Here is a 22,261-nt window from a genome sequence, read left to right on the forward strand (position 1 = left end):
TCCAATGCTTTGTTCCAATACACTATTTGTTCAGAGAACATTTTCTATCTTTAGATCTTCCATTATATCTCTAGATCTTCTATTATATCTTTCCATCTTACACCTACTAGTCAGAAAACTAGTTATAACAAAGTAAAAATTAGCTCTCCTTTGTAACTATCCTAGTAATTATAAATAGTACTTTCCCAATTTCAGCTATACAAATCCATCCACGACTTAACTCAGGATATACATCTATTCAATCATAGAGAGCAAATTACACCTCAAGATAACAAAAGTTAAATGTATTATTTCATTTACTTCACACAACAATCCATATCCCCATTTTACATTTGAACAAGTGAGATTTGGAGAGGATAAGTAATTAAGGCCAGCTGAGATCTGAATTCAGGTCTGTCTATGTTCTCATGTTTATAAAGTGTATAAAGTAAGTAAGGCCAGCCAAGATCTGAATTCAGGTCTCTCTGAGTCTATGTTCTCATGTTTGTAAAGCGAAACAGATTTTACAGCATCCAAAACATTAACGAGATAATTCTCAGAAGTTTTTTAAATTGAAAATGAAGATGTTCCCTTTTTTGTTTTGTTTTTGCAAAAATTTAGGCCATCACAAGAAGTGTAATATTTGGTTGGAGGAAACAATGGTGAACCAGAGTGCTGGAAAGGTTAGCTTCTGAGAACTTTTAGTCTCTCAGAAGTTTCTCAAAGTATTAATCCCCTATAGTAGAACAACATGGTCAAATTCTAAAATCTCTTTTTGTGACTTGGACTTAAACATTAGAGTTCTTTGGTAAGAGTTTTATTCCTTTGTACGCTAAACAAGTTTCTAGTGATTTTATTTTTTTGATTTAATTTTTTTCAGTGTTCCAAAATTCATTGTTTATGCACAACACCCAATGCTCCATGCAATATGTGCCCTCCATAATACCCACCACCAGGCTCACCCAACCCCGCACCCTCCCTCCCCTCCAAAACCCTCAGTTTGTTTCTCAGAGTCCACAGTCTCTCTCTGATTTCCCCCCACTCACTTCTCTCCATCTCCCAATGTCTTCCGTGTTATTCCTTGTGCTCCACAAGTAAGTGAAACCATATGATAAGTGACTGCTTGACTTATTTCACTCAGCATAATCTCTTCTAGTTCAACAGGCTCCTAACATCAACTTACTGCTTTTACTCATAAACTATTCAGGGTTAAGGTAACAAGGATGGAGAGGATACAAATGATTTTGGCAAGTTTCCAGGGGTTAAGCAGAAATATGCACGCTACCTCTGAACAACCGAAAGATTAAAGTCAAGATGATACTATTTATGCAAGCTTATACAACAGCTGAACACAGTCATACCCACCCACCAACTGCAACATCTTTGTTCAGAAATGCTTCTGATGTCAGTACCTTGACCTTACAGATGCTTATCTTGGCAAATTTGAGCAAATATACATAAAATTAAATTCCTAAAGATTGGCATGAGGTGATATTTGCTGAAGCTCAATCATGGTTACATGGATGACCAATATACTACATGTCTAATTTTGCAGATGTCTGAAACTTTCTTCTAAAAACTGTAAAAAAAGAATTAAATTCATATTTGTCTCTTAATCTCAATTAAAATAAGCATGACTGTATAACTACTATTTATGGATGGCACCACCAACCCATCCATTCAAGCAGTTTCTTAGACTTTGCCACACCAGGAGGCCCTAACAATAAAGAATACATGCAAATTCCTTCAGGAATCTGGGGGTATAGACCAAGCTGCCTTCAACAATGGTAAAAGTACTCTTAATATGCCTGGTTTAAACACACATACACACACACACAAATACACACATGCACACTCACTTTTTAATTTTACTTTAAAATACATTTAATATAAAAATGTCCCCAAATCATCAAGAGAATTGTGTAAGCTTAACTGCCCGAGGCACATGGAGAAAGAAACCTGGTCTGAAAAATGAAGCACTAAAAACCTCTCATAGAAAAAATAGTCTGTTACATAACTCAATTCACTTTATACATTAACAGACTCTTGGAAACTCACTAGTACAATCCCATCATTTTTTTTTTCCCAGTTAAGAAAATCGTATTTTAAAAAATAGGTCTCTTTTAAAATAGTTAAATAATTAAAATGCAAGGAACCAAAACCTCACAGATACATTTAAATAACACTGGGACCAACTATGAACATAGTTTTTAATATACCTAGGCTTTAGGAGAGAAAGGTATTAAGTTCAAATTAATAAAATTCAAAGCAAAAAGTTAGCACATAGAAATCTAAGACAACAAGATCCTCTGATTCTGTAAACATTTTATAGCATCCTATATTTTATGTCTTTTAACCTTGGTTTTTATCTCATCCTTTCTAAATAAGACTTCAGTGAATAGAACATTATGAACCCAGAAGCTCTCATCAAACACAAATTTATCATTCTTAAATTATTATCTATAAAAGTATACACAAGTATTTATAAATTCCCAAACTATTAATATCAATCTCTATTCACCACAAAATGGCTTATTTTAAAATGATTTCCACATTCAAATTCTCAGTAACACACCTCTAATTAATGAAACAACCTGTACTCACAATGAAGCTTTATTTTTATGTGAAATAAACATTTCTTAATAATGCAGTACATGCATGTGTCTGAAGTCAAGATATGAAAAAATGAGTGAAGAAGAAAGGTAAAACAATGAAAGCTGAAGACTTTATGAAGCTAATGTTACTTGGAAAGAGGAAGGAATTTTTATCATTTTTTAAAGTAGGTGCCACGCTCAGCATGGAGCCCAACTAGGAGCCTGAACCCATGACCCTAAGGCCAAGACCTGAGCTGAGAGCAAGAGTCAGATGCTTCACCAAATGAGCCAACCAGGCACCCCAAAGAGAATTTTTTAAAAATAAAAGTCTCCTTTAACTACAAACATCACCAGATAAACAAGGAGCCACAGGGGGATAGGATGGCTTCATCCAGTGATTAGATTAGTATAAAATATCACTTGTACAAATATTAGCAGCATGAGGTTAACACAGTAATGTCTCAATAAAGATTATCTCTCCAAAAGAGCAAACTTTTATGTTACTGAAGTAAATTTCACCCTTAAAGGAAAGTGCATTCATTTTTTTTTTTAAGGTGTTTTTTGTTTTGTTTTTTTTTGAGAGAGACAAAGCATGAAAAGAGAGCACAAGTGGGGTGGGGAAGGGGAGCAGAGGGAGAGGCAGAAGCAGACTCCCTGCTGAGCAGGGAGCACAACACAGGGCACTGGGCTTAATCCTAGGATCATGACCTGAGCCAAAGGCAGACACTTAGCCAGGCACCCCAGAAAATTACATTCTTAACAAATGATAATTAAAAACAAAACAGAGTCTTATTATATACTCAATTCTCTGAACATAATATTGTTTTTAACTTCTTCCTATAAAAATACTTAATCTTAGAAAAACTAGAAAGTACAGAAAAGCACAAAGAAAAACTGCTCACAATCCTACCATAGAGAGGTTACTACTTTGAACATCTGTTCAGTTTTCTAATTTTTTCATTCATAGGCATACATCATTTATATATCATTACTATCACCTGTATGTATTGTTTTGTATTCCTTTTTCCACTTTATACTTATGAAATAAAAAGACAAAATTTTTTAAAGTAAGTTCTTTTCAAATTACTAATAAAAGATGTAAGAAATACATAAAAATGTATTATGCAGCATGGTTACAAGTATTATCAGAAACCAAATATTCTGGTGTTAACCTACCTAAAATTACCAGTTTTCAAAGAACTAAAATTCAGTAAGATAGTCTCATCATTAAAAGATACCAGTTTAATTGCTCCTTAATTTGGAAACTCTGTAAGGATTTGAGATTAACATTACATACATTCAATATTCCACACCACTAGGGTTCAAAGGTGCAAGATTAATAAAAATTCCTCAAGAACAATGAATAATTAAGCACTGATTGTAGTGCAGTAAGGCAAAGCACTTCTATACATTATCAAAACCATTATTTTTCCCTATTCACAGCTCACATATCACATAGTGTCCAGGATTCATTTCCTAACTTGATTGCTCATTTTCGATATTTGGTTATCAATTAAATCTCATTAAAATCAAGTTACCTTCAGAGCAGCTGCAGTGCACTGTTATGAAGATAACTAGGGAAGCAAGCCAAATGTGATAACCTATGGGAAAAAGAGGACAACTCCTTCTCAGGACAAACAAAGAGGAAAGCAGGAGAAAAGCATAAAATCTGCCTCTGAGAGATAACGAGTTTTTCCTTTTCTTACACATGTAGAAGATTCCTGTCTGCCTGTTTCAGACTTTCAGGTCTCAATGGTCATCCCAAGGGTATTACCTCTTAACCCCTCTCTAATGACCAGTACTTTCAAGTGTTGCCTCTTGGCCCTTTGTCATAGTCAGGGCTAGATAATTATTTCTGTACCAAAGTCAGGGACTCTGATATTTAAGAGGGTCAGAAACAAAAGCTGTTGTAAATAATTTAAAGTGGTGAATTTCAATGAAAACAGATCAAAGTGAACTGATTAGTATACTATAAGACTGTCAAACTAAAATTAGCAGTGATTAGACTAGTATAAAATATCACTTGTACAAATATTAGCAGCATGAGGTTAACACAGTAATGTCTCATTTATCCAAGATCATAGAGAATTTAGTATTTTATTTTTAATGCGACTTCCTTCACATAAATTTTTTCAAATGAATTATTTCTAAGGGAATTATTATAAGATGTTGTAATAAAGAGAATACTTGGAATCTACTAAAACATATGATGCTTTACATCCTTTGACCAAGTGACACCAGACTCAATGCTTTTTGATTTATGTTTGCCCCAGTTTTTCTCCACCATCCTTTGTTGGTGTCTTATCACTCACTGTTGCTGGCAATTTGACTAGCACTAACACGTAGTCTTAAATTGATCATTTTTGTTTTCAGCAAGTTAGAAACCAAATAATAAAATTTTTTAAAACTATGTCTAAAATAAACTCTAAATGAAAATACTCTATGGGACTCTTTAGGGAATCTAGTACAAGGATCTTCCTGTTTTGACAAAGAAATTAGAAAATCTGGGTTTTAACACTTCGAGATTTACCACTTCAAGTAACTTGAGGGCAAATCGCTTCATCTATTTTAGCCTCAGTTTTCTCATCTATAAAAGGGGTTAACACCCTCTGCCCTGTCTAATTCATATGACTGTCCAAAGGTTCCAATTAGATAATGCATGTAGAAGTATTATGTATACATAGTAACTTATGATTTGATAAGGTCAAACAACAACAGTATTTTTATCATTATCATAAAAAATACATATTTTGGCTTTTTTTGTTCCATTTCTTGATTATTAAGTACATTGCATCAAATTAAAACTACAAGATAATGGTTAAAAAAAGAAAGCTATAACTAAAGCATTAAAGCAACATAGCAGATGCTCAGTAAATCTTAGCTGAACTGATGAATCAACATTTGCTTCTATACCTAATACCATATTAACAAAAGGCAAGTAGAAAACGAATACATGATGTGTTCACCATTTTTTAGCAGTTAATAAATTTCAAAAAGAAGATGTAAATATGTACAACAGAAGAAATTCAATGAGGTCTTAACATTATAAATGAGTTTTAATGTTTTCTTTCACTGAACTACTAAAAATTCACAAGTTAAGTTCACTAACAACTTAAGTAACTGTTGTCTTCACATCACAATCCTACAGCAGCATTCTCATTTCCAGCAAAAGCCAATAATTTCATGATGGTGTAAAAATACCCTTCAGAGACAGCTTGCCTTACTCTCCAGCTTACTGTCATAAGCACAAGATATTCAAATACTAACTCCAGCTGACAAAATAAAATACTCTTGTTCAGAGAGAGGATTGTCTCTTATAATAGCCTGGCTCTTACCCCAGGAGATTTATTACCAAGAATAAACTTTATGAAAGGTTGCCATACATAAAGCAGACTTCCAGCTGCTCTTCTAAGCAAACATCAATGAGACTTGTGATAAGAGAGATTAGGCTGGCTATCAGATCCAGGGGCAGCACTGCTGTAGATAAGTGAATTTCTCACCCACTTCTCTCTAGCATGGCAAAGAGGAAGACAGGAGGCTTAAATGCTAAATTAAACAGCTTTAAAAGTGATTTAACATATGCTTACTACTTTCAAAGGAAATAAACATTAAATAGATTAAATATTTAGCTTAAATATTAATTTAAAATAAAAAAACTTAGCTAATTTCCTTAGGAACTGAAGTCTCCAGGCCTATCCCTTTCAAATTAGTAGAGTGAGTTTGATACAATTACAAACCAAGATGAAGTAACCATGACAACCTTTATAACCACAGAAGGAAAACAGCCTGTCCACAAAGACAGGCAGGAAACAACATATTATTTAATAATTGTACCAACACAATTACTCTGAGAATACATCATGACACCTGGAAAATGGACTGTATTTTAAAAATATAATCTCCTTAGGAAACACTTTATTACTATCTGTAAAGAATGAACACTGTAAGAAACCTCCTAAAAGCATTTAAAGGAAAGTTATTATGTTGGATTTTTTTTTTTTAAGATTTTATTTATTTACTGGACAGAGAGAGATCACAAGTAGACAGAGAGGCAGGCAGAGAGAGAGAAGGAGGCAGGCTCCCTGCTGAGCAGAGAGCCCAACGCGGGACTCGATCCCAGGACCCTGAGATCATGACCTGAGCCGAAGGCAGCGGCTTAACCCACTGAGCCACCCAGGCGCCCTGGATTTTTTTTAAATATATAATTTTAAAAATATACAATTAGTTTCCACTCATGAGTAAAAGGACAAATATATTCTTCTAATTTCAGCACTTAAAAAGTATTATTTCCATTAAAAGAGATAATCTATTAGAAGAGCATATGTCCCAAAGTTCTATAAGCAAAGGTGTTAGATCACTAGGAAGATAAAAGCTACATTTGTTGAATGCTTACTAACTAATTTACTTAACATCGTCTCTCCTCGCCTGGGGAATCCCAGAAATGGACATTAATCACATTTATTTTACACACAGTATTAGTAAATCAAGGCCTAGAGATGGTAAATAATTTGTACAAGTTGGTAACACAATAAATAGAAGAGCTGTGATTTAAGCCTAAATGTGAATCCAAAATCAGAATCGGTGTTCTATTCTACTATACTGCCCCAAAACTTATTTGAATATGTACTTTAGTAAAGGGGATGGACCACCACAAAATATAAAAGGGACGTGGGAAAGCCAGACTACATTCAGTTTCTGACCAGTGAAGGTTGATGGGAACATTATTCTAGAAGAGGTATGATGGGAAAGTTAGTAAACTTATGAGATCAACTCTTTTATCTATAGAAAACGATCAGTCAGTTAGCTCTTCTTTTCAAATAGCTCTTAAAATTACTCTCATGAAGAAAGTTTCAGTGTTCTGATTTTAACATTCTACTTTACCCTCCCTCCTACTAATAATTCTCTGAGATTAAGAAAATGTTAAGTAAATTCTTACAGCATTCCCACAAATTCTTAGTCTCAGAAGAAAATAAAGAGAAGAAAATATATTAAAATGTTGTTTGTACTGGTCTTAACCTCATTTTTATAGACCTGTCAAATCAGCTAGTTTTAAACTACCAGGCAAGGACAAATCGGGATGGCCACATGGTGGCATGGTGGGCATTTAACTTGTCGTGTAACTGTAGGAGTACTTTTCTAGTTTAATGTTCCAGTGTGGTCACTGAAGTAAATTCATCCAGCAATCCTGAAAACTAAATTCTACCTCTCACTACTCACTCCCCACTACTTTAAGTTGTTAATCTTGTTAGTAGAAATTCAACTTAAAAAAAAACAAACAAACTTTGTTTTGGAATATTTCATGAGGATATTAAATTTACCCACTATTCTCAGAGTGCACACACTGTGAATAGAGCAAAATCTTCTCTAACTAAACAGTTACATCTGTTCCAAACATTCTTAGAACATCAATTATTTCAGTGGCTCAAAAAGATCCAAATGTCAGGTTGCATTGGGACTACTTTTTGCGGTGGGTCAAATTACCCAAGAGAACGCAATTCCTGTGCCTTCAGTATCCGGAGCCAAGCAACTACTCGTAGCGGATGAGGACAGGATACAGAAATTCTACCTTAACACTGAAATCCTAGGCTAACATGATCACCAAATCAACAAGGGAAAAAGCATTAGTCATAAACATATAGATCCCAGAATTACTAGTTAATTTCCTGAAGGTTAAATCCTGGTCAATCACAATGAGCTGGACTCCTTTAGTGCAGATTAGCAAATAAAACAATACATCCTCAAGTAGAATCTAAAAATATGAAGAGTAACTTGATTCAGAGCAGCAGGGTCTAGGATAACATTTCTAAGCAGTAGCTTTAGTTCTAAACCTTTACCTACTACTTTATTTTTCCTTCCAAATTTTTATTTAAATTCTAGTTAGTTAACAATATAGTGGAATAATATTGGTTTTGGGAGAATTCAGTGATTCATCACTTACATTAACACCCAGAGCTCATCGTAACAACTGCCCTCCTTAATATCCATCACCCATTTAGCCCATTCCCCACCCACCTCCCTCCATCAACCCTATTTATTCTGTATTGTTAAGAGTCTCTTATGCTGGGTGCCTGGGTGGCTCAGTTGGTTAAGCGACTGCCTTTGGCTCAGGTCATGATCTCAGAATCCTGGGATTGAATCCCGCATCAGGCTCCCTGCTCCATGGGGAGTCTGCTCCCTCTGACCTTCTCCCCTCTCATGCTCTCTCTCACTGTTTCGCTCTCAAATAAATAAATAAAATCTTTAAAAAAAAAAAAAAAAAAGAGTCTCTTATGGTTTGCTTCCCTTTTTCCCCCTTCCCAAATATTCATGTTTTGTTTCCTAAATTCCACATATGAGTGAAATATGAGTGAAATCTTTCTCTTTTTTGCTTAGCACAATTACACTCTAGCTCCATCTATGTCACTGCAAACGACAAGATTTCATTCTTTTTGATGGCTAAGTAATATACCAGTGTGTGTGTGTGTGTACACATACACCATCTTAATCCATTCGTCAGTTGATGGACATGTGGACTCTTTCCATAGTCTGGCTATTGTCGATAACGCTGTTATAAACATTGGAGCGCACATACCCCTTCCCTACCACTTATGGCTAGTTGCTTTCCCATCAGATATCAATGACCGCCACCACTGGATTGCACACATGGCCATTAGTTAGGCAACAAATGTGAACAAAAATCCATGCAAATAACAAGATTACCATTACACAACTAATGTAGGCAACCCTGAGGCATCAGCATGACAGGCGCAAAGCTCATCATCAAAAATGGAGACCATGTCTACCAACAGAGATTCTGAAAGTATAAAGATTAACACAGTTAAAAAGTAGCTTCCCAATCATTTTTATCTAAAAATTTTAAACAGAATCTTGAGGACTATGTTCAAGAGAGCTTTGCACTACATAAAATAAAAGCCAAAATGACTCATAAAATGTAATGATTCACACATGCACATTTCTGAAGCTGTCAGTTTTATGTAAGCAATTAGACTTTCCTATACTAAGATTAAGTGGGAAAAAAAACATAAAATTAGACTTTTGGATTATCTAAGTCTCTAGAACTACACTGTCCAATATGGTTGCCACAAGCTCTGTTTATTTGAATTTCAACTAATACAAAATAAAAATTCAGTTCCTCAGTCACACCAGCCACATTTCAAATGTTCAAAAGCCACATGTGTCTGGTATAGTGGCTACATATTGGTGTAGAGATCCAGAACATTTGCATCAACAAAGAAAGTTCTACTGGAGAGCAGTACTTTAAGAAATCTGAGGCAAAAATGGCAAAGAACATGGTATCTACACAACCAAAATTGTTCTGTATCTGTTCTGTGATGGTAGTTCATACACAGCTGTCACAACTATGGAAGTGTACATTTTATTTATTTATTTATTTTTCCTTCAAAGATTTTATTTATTTATCAGAGGGGGTGGGGGAGAGCAAGCACAGGCAGACAGAATGGCAGGCAGAGGCAGAGGCAGAGGGAGAAGCAGGCTCCCTGCTGAGCAAGGAGCCCGATGTGGGACTCGATCCCAGGATGCTGGGATCATGACCCGAGCCGAAGGCAGCTGCTTAACCAACTGAGCCACCCAGGCGTCCCTGGAAGTATACATTTTAAATGAATAAGGTAACATTAAGTAAATTATTCCTCAATAAAGTTGATAAGGAAAAAGAACAGACATATAACCACTGGTGTATTCCAAAGGAAAAACAAAATATACTTTGGACATGTAGAGGAAGTTCCAAAGTCCTGACAACTTCCTTTTGCAGTCCTTCAGTTGAGACCCTGGTGTATCAGGCTGGCGATCCAAGCCATTGTGGGGGACAGATGACTAGAGCAAAGAGAAGAGTGCGCATCTGGTTTATGGTAAGAGGTGTGAGGGGCAGGAGATCCAAGATACTACAGAAAGTAAGTGACAATGTTAGAGTCCTCCAAAAATGTACCTATACCCTAACCTCATACATCAAATACATTATTAAAATCATACCGCTCCCTGAGGGGCCACTGAAGATGTAAAGTAATTCATAAGAAGTTCTAACGTGTATAGCCTCACATAGGTATCTTCCCAATGATTAAAGATATTGGTAAAATGAAAAACCGCCCAAAACATTTCAAGATTTACACGTGAAAATCAGAAGAGCCAGGTATTACCAAAACCCAACTCCACAATATCCTTCAGCTAAAGCAGTCAAAAGTTCTAACCACAGATCACAGCTGATCACTAACACCAACTCCAACTCCTCCTGCCTCTGACAGGAGGCTACCACCAGTCACTCTCTAGGCATGACTAGTTCTCAAAAGGTAGACAGAATACTGAAAGGGAAAAAAAACACGTTCCCCAGAGTAATTAAGTCAAGAAAAAGGGATCTCAAATGTGTTCAATTAACACCTGGTGGTCAAAGCATACCTTGATTCATTAGTACAGCAACATTTAAATAATTTTTGTTATATGACATATCATTTTATATTTTATTCAAACATTTCTATTATCATTAGTAGTTGTCAACAGTTTATTAAATGAGGAAAAACACTCAACAGAAAAGAAACGTTTAAGAATATTACAGTGTAAAGGCTTATAGTATTTTATACCATTAAAATGATGATTATGAACAATGCCAACACGGAAAAACAGAGTCAAAGGAAAAAGCAAAGTATTCTATATCAATAGTATGTAAACACAAAGGACTAAAAGAAAATATGAACAAATGAAAATTGCTTGATTTTTAGACTGTGCACTTGTTCTTTAACACAGATTTCATTACTGTTATATCATACAAAATAAAAATTTTAAATATTTATAAATACAGATAGCGTACTTACCACAGTGGGATTGCCACTACTTATCAACTGGCTGACTTCATGAAAAATGCTTTTGCAGTCAATTGATTTATCTAAGGATCCTCGTTTTACAATTACTGCTACTGCTAATAGAATCTGTTCCCGAACATACTTTTGGAGGCTGTAAAACATAAAAATCCTTGTGAAAAATCTTTACGTGAATCTACTATAAAGATACTCCCGAATTTCTCACTATGTCTGAAGCTACTAATAGCACTGCTTATATATGAGGGTAGTATAGCCTATTGGTTATGCACAGTGTCCAAAGCCATAAGGTCTAGATTTGAATCTGCACTTATTATTTTACGGGCAATGTGACCCTAAGCAAGATAGCTTCACAGCCTCAAGCTTTCTCATCTGTTCAAAGGGGGTAAACAGAACAGGGGTGTCACTAGGATTAAATGTTCTTAAAACTATGTCCAGTGCATACTAAGTGCTAGATAAGTGTTAGCTGCTTTAGGCAGTGTTCAATAGATGCAAGTCAGTTCATTAAGAGCCAGCTTATTATTCTGTCAATCAGAAATTCTGATCTATATCCATCTCCAACCAGTAGTATAATCTTAAATTCATTCCCTATAATATGAAAAGGCAACATGCTAGCTGCTCATGATACATTATGGACACATACAAATTTTTTTTAAACTTTTTAAAATTTCCTATCTAAACTGTGCTCCTCAGTGTGATGGCAGAAGCACTGACTGATCACAAGTAGAGGCATTCTACAAAGTCTATTAGACCACAAGGAAACAGAGATCTGTCTTTTTGCAATCTCTTCTTAAAGGTAAGGTTCAGAAAACTAACTCTGAACTTTGTAATCCAGACTCTAGAATGCCATAGGATACGACAACCATGTGCCCTTGGGATAAACTCCAAATTCCTTAATATGGCTTATAAGCAGTGGGATCCTGCCCAGCTTTCTTTGAACACTCCCAATTTACCTGTTGTCTCACATCATTACTTACAAATAGTGTTTTCTTTAGCCCTGGAAAGTGTCCCGATTGGGGCCCTTCATGGTCAGGTATCTGCTGCCCTCTCTAATCTCCCCCCACCCACACATACTCCAAACTGCAGAAATACTGAGCTTCTTTCAATTCCTGGCACAATGCACATGCAGTTCCTGGCCTCTAAATGTTGATATCCTCTGCCAAGACTGTGATGCCACTTTCTCTAAAAACATTCCCTGAACATGGTTGGGGGCCCATTACTAAGGAGGACTCCCCCAACACATGATGGGCATTTACAAACAAACATGTCTCCCTGTCAAGACTGAAGTGAAAAGCATTCCTTCAAAATACAGACTTGAAGTATTCATTAAACAAATAAATGCAGAGATCCTACTATGTGGAAGAATATGAATTGATCAAAGTGAATTTCTGTACTTTTGGAGCAATACAATAATTTCAAATACACTGATTACTCCTAGGAAATGTACATAAAGCTGATTTTATTTATTTGAGGGTGGGGGTGCATGTGTGTGTGTATAATTGCGGGGAGGGATAGAGGGAAAGAATCTCCAAGCGGACTCCCTACTGAGCAGATATCCTGATGCAGGGCTTGATCCCACAACCCTGAGATCATGAGCTGAGTCAAAACCAAGAGTCGAATGCTCAACAACTGAGCAATCCAGGAGCCCCCATAAAGCAAGTTTGAAGGAAGTCCATTGGCAAAAATTGTAAGTTAATAGGAAAATTAATAATAATGTTTAATGTTTGTTGATCTTACAGTATGCAAGGCTTCCTATAAACCACCTTCACAGAAATACATACATTTAATCCTCACAGCTATCTTTTGAGTAAAATAGTATTAACTCTAATAGTTAATTAAACAACAACAATTAAAAAAACTAATGCACAAAGAGGGTAATCTGCCAGTGCAGAGTGGCAGAAGTGGAAATCAGTCCCTTTCTGAACCACTCTGCTATACTGTCAAGTGTACCTTCCATTTTACTCTATGCAAATGTTATCTCAATTAGGAGGAAAAAAAACAGAAAAAATTCTGTGCACCAAATGAGAAGTATGTAACATTATAAACACAATATTCATATTCAATATTCATTCTACCTATGCAGTATACCAATGGTTTTCATTTGACTTGAGTCCATACTGTAGGAAATTCTACGAGACAAAAATGGCTGTGTCATGAGAAACAAAAGAAGGGTAGAATTATTCCAGATTAAAAGAGACTGAAGAGACATGACAACTAAATACAACATATAATCTGTGGTTAAATTCTGGATCAAACAAGTAACATAAAGGAAAAAGAATATCAGTAACATAATTCAGACAACTGGGGAAATGAAAATGTAGAATCAGAATTACATTAGATTAACACAGATATGTCAATTATATCAAGAGTATTGAGATTATGCTCTCAGGAGAGATGCTCAAATATTTAAAGATGAAGTACCACGATTTCTGTGGCATACTTTCAGGTGGTTGGCGGGGGGGAATGCACATATATAAGAGAAATCAAATGTGACAAAATGTTAACTGAATCCCCACTAGGAAAAGAGTATGTGTGTGTTTACTGTACTCTTCTTACAATTTCGCTGAGAGTTTTGTTTTTAAACAGTTTGGGAGAAAATATGTAAGTGAACCAATGTAGAACCCTACAATCAGCTCCAAAACAGCTTCTGAACTAATGAAAATTATTTAAGAATGAGATTATGTGGGGGCCGCCTGGGTGGCTCAGTCAGTTGAGCCTTCAGCTCAGGTCATGATCTCAGGGTTCTGGGATCAGGCCCTCCAACGAGCTCTCAGCGGGCATCAGCAGGCAGGCTGCTTCTCCCTCTCCCTCTGTGCTTGTTCTCTCTCTTCTCCCTCTCTCAAATAAGTAAATAAATTCCTTTAAAAAAAAAATAAGAATGAGATTATTCTTGGATAATACAAGAGATCACATGTGAGCACGTGTAAACACACACACACACACTCACTCTCTCTCTCTAAGTCTACCATATATTAAGTGTGTGGTTCAGATTTCAGTGGTTCCCAAGTGGGAAGGATGGGATCAATGAGCAGCCCCAGGGCAAGACAATATCATATCACACCCAAATGGCCTCATCATATCACACAAATTAAAATTTAAATAAAGAAAACCAGTGTGAAGGAGAAGAGAAAGGTTTGAAAACTGGTCAATTTTTCCTTGTGCTATTAAAACGGGGAAAAACAAGCCAAACTCTCCCTTTACACACATCTATATTCACTCATCTATAGAAAACATTACCCATTACACCTGTAATGTTTATAGGCTAAGTAAATCTTGCCTTTTTTCTCTCATGCATTCTTGCATCTGTAAAGCAACCAGCATTTAACTGTGTGCTAAATTTGTGCCAGTAATTATTATTAAATATTATGAATTCAGAGAATGCTAGTGAACAATCAGTAGGAACAAATGTATGTTCTACTTTTAAAGCTTTATGTATGTTTAATGCCACTAATTGAAATTCCTAATTACCAACATTTCTGATTACATAACACTTTCCTCGAATTCAATTGTCCAGTTATGCAAATGGCATACATACAATGTGCACTGCCTCTTCTCAAAAGACAACTTGGTGTTTGGGGGACTTAAAAAAAAAAGGTAAGTAGCAGAATGCATTTGCTACTTCTTCATTTTTTTTTTTAAGTAGGCTCCATGCCCAGCATGGAGCCCAATGCGGGCCTTGAACTCATAACCTTGAGATCAAAACCTGAACTGAAATCAAGTCGGACGCTTAACCTAACAGCCTCCCAGGCACCCTGGTATATGAATTTCTCCCCCAAATAGTGTGACTGACAATTTTCATCATATTAAAAAAGTCATATAGGCAATGAATGTACAAATCTTATAAAATATTCAGACAGAATGTGTATGACACAAAAAGAAAACTTACTTTTACCCCATTTCTTAAAACTGATCCATTTTCCAAAAGAAACTATTAAAATTTGGTTCTTTCTCTTCTACAGCCTTATTAACGTGCATTTCTATGTACATATATACATAACACAGATGGTTCCCTCTTCACCTGTCTTAGGATATTCACCTATGTCTTATAATACTTACTAAGTACCAAAAGAACAAGTAAGTACAAAGTATTTTCATTTGAGCCCAAGATCAACTTTTATTTATAATCAAAATCTTTGGAACTAAACCAACATCAAAAAAAACGCAACACCCGGGGCACCTGGGTAGCTCAGTCGTTAAGGTTCTGCCTTCGGCTCAGGTTATGAGCCTGGGATTCGGCCCCACATCGGGCTCCCTGCTCAGCAGGAAGGCTGCTGCTTCTCCCTCTCCCACTTCCCCTGCTTGTGTTCCCTCTCTTGCTGTGTCTCTCTCTGCCAAATGAATAAATAAATTCTTAAAAAAAAAAAATCCCTAACATCCAGCATCATCTTTTCAAAGAAACAAAACCTAGTACTGTAAGCGTAAAGAAAAAGTAGTATTTCATTAAGTACCAAAAACAACTCACAACCATGTGATTTTTAAAATAGGAGTTCCAAACAGAGCTTAACCATAAACATCATTATCATTATCATTAAAAAAACAGAGAGAGAGAGAAGCACAGCACAAGTATTTTAGCAGTACCTCCACCACATACTTACTTAGGCCTCTGTAAGACATATGTTAAAAGGAATGTTCGCAGTGACTCGATGCTACCTTTTTCCAAGAGAATCCACTCTCGGACAACTGCTTCCATTATGGCTGTGGCAGCTTGAAAGAGGACATAGTCCACTTTACTTGTTTCTGAGGAGAAAATTAGAAACTTTCTTTAAACAGCAGTTCATCTTCCTTTGAACATTTTGCATTTATTAATTTAAAAACAGAACTTTTCAGACAAGGAATAAGATGGTTACCTGTTCCTTTTTTAATCCAGTGACCTTGCTCTAGCACCACAAAGAGGTTAGTTCCTCTCAGAAGACACCCCAGGCAGGTGGCAGCTAATCACCGATCACAATTTTCACAAACTTTCCTCACCTCTCTTCAACTGTTACTTCCAAAGCATGAAGAACTAAAAAATAACACAGCTTTAAAAAAAATAAAAATAAAAATATAAAGCAATCAGAAAATTTCCTAAGAGATTCTCACCCTGTGCAAAATAGAGCTTTGTATCTGCAAAATATCTTAAACTAGTCTTTGAACATCACTATTTGTGATGAGCCATGCTGTTAAAATATTTGTTAAGTGACTGAGCTTTCAGCAGGATGGCCCATCTCCAATAGCAAGTTCAGAAATAAACACTATCACGTTCAGCTTACTTTTCTCAAAATGTTAAAAAAAAAAAGAAAGAAAAGAAAACAAAAATGAGTCACATTTACACAAGGTGAGAAGTTCTTGTGAATTTTCTGATTGCAATATTGTTCAAACTGAGTAAAATTCCAAAGCTACCCTTAGAAAAACCCAGCCTTAACTAGCAAGTTATAGTTTCTGAACTAAAAACTAAATCAGGAGGGAAAGAAAAAATAGAAAATTAACATCCGTAAGAAATATTTTAATCTTCTATTTTTTCTTTCTTTCACCAATACCACTACAATCGGTTTCCAAACAGCATTATCAAAAGGGAGAAACAGTCAAAATGAAGTCAAGAAAAAATAGAAATTTTGTGAAGTCCTAAAAAATAACCATCATGTGAAATCCATGAAAAGTCTATGATTAGACTGCAGGTTATTTGCCAAGATCACTAGACATAAGTATCTGAAAGCCATGAGAAATTAACTCTAGGCATAGAATGGCACCTTCAAGAATTTATTAGAAGAGCATGAAGATATAGTCAGGCACATCATTTTCTCTCCTACTCAAGCTTAGGTCATTTAAAAATCTTTAAGTGATCTTGACACAATAAGCTATAAAAATGCATGAGAAAAGGTATATCCTACATAAATTTCTATCAATTTAGACTACTACATATGAGTTTTGAACCTATAAAAACTAATAAGAGGAACCAATTCGGACTTTCTTCTTTTTAAGTTTGATTATTCCATGCTATCTTAACATGAATTCTAATTGAGATGATAATCAGAACTCACAAAAATTTAGAAACCTTAAAAAATTATCAATAAATAAAGCAATAGCTTCCAAAAATGTAAACTTATTATAAAAAGATGTTTAAAGTTCTAGGAGTAAAAAACAAACAAACCATGTTTTATTCAAAGAGGATTTGAAACAGAAACTAGCTCTATCTATTTAGATCACTTAAGGAAAAATATGGTACTGCTTCATAAAGGTAAGTTAGGTAGTCTCTTATTATAAACCTCTTCCTGAAAATGAATGATGATTGATGGCCTAATTTCATTTTCTATTGCAATGGTAAAAATTTTAAAGACAAGAAACCTGAAATCCTTAACTATGAGTTTTAACAAAGAAGCAAAATCTTACGGACTCACAGAATTTTGGAAATACTATTCCAAAGATCATCTAATTCATTTTCTGCATTTTACAGCTAAAGAAAGTGTTGATGAACCAAGAGATTAAGAGAAGAAATTCAATAAGCATGGCTGGTAAATGTTTCTGGAGCTATACTAACCCGCCCCTAAAGGCATATGCCAATGAAGAGAGACCAAGCAAGTACCTTCTTGTTTTCATAAGCAATGAAACATGCTTATTTCTGTTTGTACTTATACCCAATCCATTTTTCCTGCCTCCTCCTCCTTTTTTTGCAAGGGTTGGGGGAGGAAATAACTGCAGAAGGTGAATGACATTCAAAAGTTTCCAAGATAACTCTTAGATACCTCTGTTTGATATTAAATAGGCATAGCTAAATTACTACTCCCATAAGAAGCTGTCTCTAAGAATGGAGGATCTGAAAAAAAGAAAGCTGAATTCCAAATTTAAAAGGAAGAATCTTCCTAACCTAATGAATTATACCTTCTCGTAAAACTTATGATTAGCCTTCATAAACTGTATGTACACGTAATATAAATGTGCAGAAGCTCTATGGAACTCTAGAAGCTACCAGCAGAAGATTAGGACTTCACTTGGACAAACAAGCTCTTATTCTTGCTCTCTGCTCTAAAGATGCTTGAAATTGCAAAGTCTTCATGAGGAAATCACAATTTACTTGGAATTTCTGATACTTGTAGGATGATTCTCCACTGACCAGGACACTGTCTAGATAATTATTTTGGGCCACTTTGGCAGGAAGCTTTCACTTCCCACCACAGTAACTTTCTTTAATAATAATTATGTAAATAAAATTAATTTCTATCATGTCAGCCATCTGAAACTACACAGAACCATGAAGACAAAAGTTAAAGTAAATAATGAGAGGTGAAATAAATTGAAGTAAATAATGAGAGGCAGAGCACTACATTCTGATCAAAAATATTTTCAGAGGAATACTAAAACCGTAATAGTCAAGGCCGAGATAATCAGCTACTATATACATTTACCTCTAGCCTTAAAGATTTCTGTCTAAAGCACAGGCAATAGAAGCTCCAGAGTCTGCTTAATGATACATAGGCACACCAAACAACAGTAAGTCTTGGGTTTCACTTTGTTTTGTTTCAACCACTTCTGAGATAAGAAATTAAAGAAATCCATTTCTCTCTGAGGGAAGGATAGAAGAATGCTACAAAGTTAGTCCCAGAAGCGTTGAACCAATCTCTCACTGGTTGGAGGTATTTCTTAAACAAGAACAGAACTTGCAGGATTTGGGAACACACATTCGACCAGACCAAACTAGCAAAACCTTAAGTGCCAGACTTCTGAAGTCTAAAAGTCTTCTGATAAAATGCACAGGCATGCAACATGAACACGCGCATGCGCGTGTGTGCGCGCGCACAGACACACACACACACACACACACAGAGAAGAGTGCAAAAGTAAACCTAGAATAAAAATAAAAGTGTAGAAGAGAAAGAAATGGGGAAAAACAAGCAACATAAAACTTAAGTGAAGGAAGGAAGAATTTTAAGAGGCCAGAGAAGGGAAGCATCAAAGAGAAAGTCTCCCCTTTATCAGAATATTACCCACTGTATAAAAATGACATATTATCCCTAAATAAGAATGTGAAAATTCTGAATTGCGATTGACTGCCACGTGTATGAGAAGTCTTCTTAGAGGAATTAACCCTTCTGTGCTGGTGGCAACTGAGTAAGGAGTTGAAAGATTTTCTGTGAAGTTCAGATGTAAACATTAATGTAACACAGGGCTTTGCAGTACATTAATGATTAGATTATGGTTATAATACATGCACTCAACCTTTTAAATAGTTAATGTCTCAAAACCCAAACTGATTTTAAAAGCACAGCCAGAACTAGCAATACTATTCTTTAGAAATTTTTATCAGGAAAACAAAAGTATTCTAAAACAAGCTCAAATCATAACAAAGCAATAGTACTTCATAAAATACATACTCTAAAAAGGAAAGAATTGTATAAATAAATACACTCTAATAAAATACTTAAAACTTAGATCAACTATTTCCCAACTAGTACAGAATGACAACTGAATTACAACAGAAAGTCAGATGAAAATGATGGAATCCTAATTAATGTAGTTAAGGCATAAGCCATAAAAACCAGACTCAATTTATTTTAGGTGACTAGTTTAATACGATGGCTTTCTAAATCTAATTTCTAAATGCTGGACAATCTCAAGGCAGTAAAGATGAAGCCTCCCTTAAATTCTTAATAGTGATGTTTAGTTTTGCTTTTTATAATTTAACATGAAATCAAATATTCTCCATGGGCATATGGTAACAAATTTTCTTAGTGCCAGAAACAAATTCACCCCAAAGTATAAAAATTGACCATTAAAAAAAAAAAAAAAAAAAAGACCAAAACTGCCTCATTTAGAATTTAAAAGGTGGTTATTAAAACTGTCCCTCTAATGGTAAGATCTAACTCCTGAATGAGACAGAGCCACCTTCACCACCACTGCTAGCTCCTTGCAAAAAGAGAACAGAGCACTTTTTTAAGGTTATCATATTTTTTAAATGCCTTCTGTAATCAGGTAATGGGGTCACTTAGACTGTTTACAAAGCAGTTTTAAATGTTACTACATTTGTGCCTCATAACAGCTTAAGGCAACCAAGTCCATGAAGGAAAAGGGTACCAATGTTCTCCTCTTACAGATGAAAAACGGGCTAAATGACTTCCTAAGTTGATACTGTGCAGGTATTCCGATCTCACCATACCTACAGCAATACTCTTTCTACTACAATCTGACAATTTATTTATAAGCCCTTTACATAAAGCATTATTAACATGATTTTAATTATAGGCTATTTCAATCTAGAAACCAGAGTGCTGGTGGCTAACAGATGAGTCTTTCTAAAAGCACAAGAATAAAAGGTCATAAATTTTAGGTCTTAATACACAACTAATCAACTTTGTAGTCAAGGATAGCTCAGAGCCTCAAATATGGGTTATAAAAAATAGCTCCGATTAAGCAAAAGAGCCAACAATAATTAAGTTATAAAATAACAATAACCAATGAAATTTTCTCTTACTGTTTTTGAAAAACATGTAAGAGGAAGAAAACTGTGTGTATAATATTTAAGAAAATGCCATTTTTGGACAAGAGTTAAAACTTTTGTGATTATTTTTTAAAGGAAACAGATCATTTCTGTACATATGTCAGATAAAGAGTACCCGTAAAATATTTTTACAAGAGTAAAAATGCTTCATTTAAAAATATACAGTGATAACCTACACAGAACTAATATTTGCTAAGAAAGCTGAGTATAAGCTACATGGTTAAAAAAATTTTTTCTGAAAAAAACTAAAAGAAAAACTGTTGAAACCTCCAAAATAATCATAATTTTAAAACACTAGGGTAAGCTATATTATAGTACATTTCCTATGATAAGTGACAGCACGCTTGAACAACTGAAAAACTGTTAGACTTCCCCCCCACCACCACCATTAATAGCCTTTGTGTTATGGTCAATAAAAAATTACTGAATAAATTATTGAATAATAAATTACTGAATACTATATTCAGGGGAAGAAAATTCAAAGTAAAAACAAATTTCTCTGTCTGGCTTTATGGAATATCTTTAAAGCCACTTCAATAGAATCAATATTAATGGAAAATTTTAACTATACAAACCTGCTTGTTTTAAAAGGAATTTAAATTTAAAAATTTAAAAACATTCAAGACAGAAAAATGAGATCTGATTCTGCAAAATTATTTTTAAAACGAATACTTACCCAAAATATGCTTGCAAACCGCAAATGGTGATTTTGATTTCCTAAATGATAAGAATATGTGCTCTGCATGCTGGCGTTGCTCATTATTAACCATGGAAGGTGGTGCCTTGAGAGTTAAAAAAACAAAAGCAAAACAAAACAAAAAAACAGAGTACACTTGTTTAATAAGAAAGCTTGAACAGCAGCAAACCTTTAACCCACAGAAAGAGAAAATATTTTCACTTGGGATGGGTGGTGGTAATGAAAGGACAAATTCCTGCTTCTTATTTTAAAGAAACTATAGTATAAAACTTCTTAATAAATATTTAAAATATAGTTTCAGGAAAAAGGAAGAAATTCCTGGCAAAGTTTGGATGAGAAGCCTTTAAAGATGCCTACATTTTAGAAGATACTTACCCAACATTTTCCTTATCTTTTAAACATAGCTAACTTACTGCTTTTTATTCTAAAATATATCACTTCATCAAGTTCAAATAATCTCTAAATTCTTCAGCACTGGTGAAAATGAATCCTTAAGTTACTAAAAATGTGTTTTCTAACAGCAATCCTTTAAAATAAAAGTTATTACCAGATAATTCTACATATCAAGTTTTCTAAAATCACCATTAAACCAGAAAAACTAGGGAACAGTGAAATTGGGATTTATAAAACTCCTATCTGAATAATAAATAAATCAGAAAAAGCCAGAATTCTGGCTTAACAAAAACCACCTGTAAAGTCT

At 34.9% G+C, this 22,261-nt stretch overlaps 1 protein-coding gene across 1 annotated transcript in view; it reads right to left on the reverse strand.

Annotated features, from left to right (window-relative positions):
• Positions 1–22,261, reverse strand: part of XPO4 (exportin 4) — a 122,950-nt gene that overhangs the window by 73,900 nt on the left and 26,789 nt on the right. Inside the window, exons 2-4 of the mRNA XM_059378342.1 lie at positions 21,541–21,646; positions 15,991–16,132; positions 11,393–11,531 (exon numbers count right to left, since the gene is read on the reverse strand). Coding sequence (XP_059234325.1) covers positions 11,393–11,531; positions 15,991–16,132; positions 21,541–21,646 — 387 coding nt within the window. The remainder of the gene's footprint in view (positions 1–11,392; positions 11,532–15,990; positions 16,133–21,540; positions 21,647–22,261) is intronic.

Source organism: Mustela nigripes, chromosome 15, assembly GCF_022355385.1.
Source record: "Mustela nigripes isolate SB6536 chromosome 15, MUSNIG.SB6536, whole genome shotgun sequence".
NCBI lineage: Eukaryota > Metazoa > Chordata > Mammalia > Carnivora > Mustelidae > Mustela > Mustela nigripes.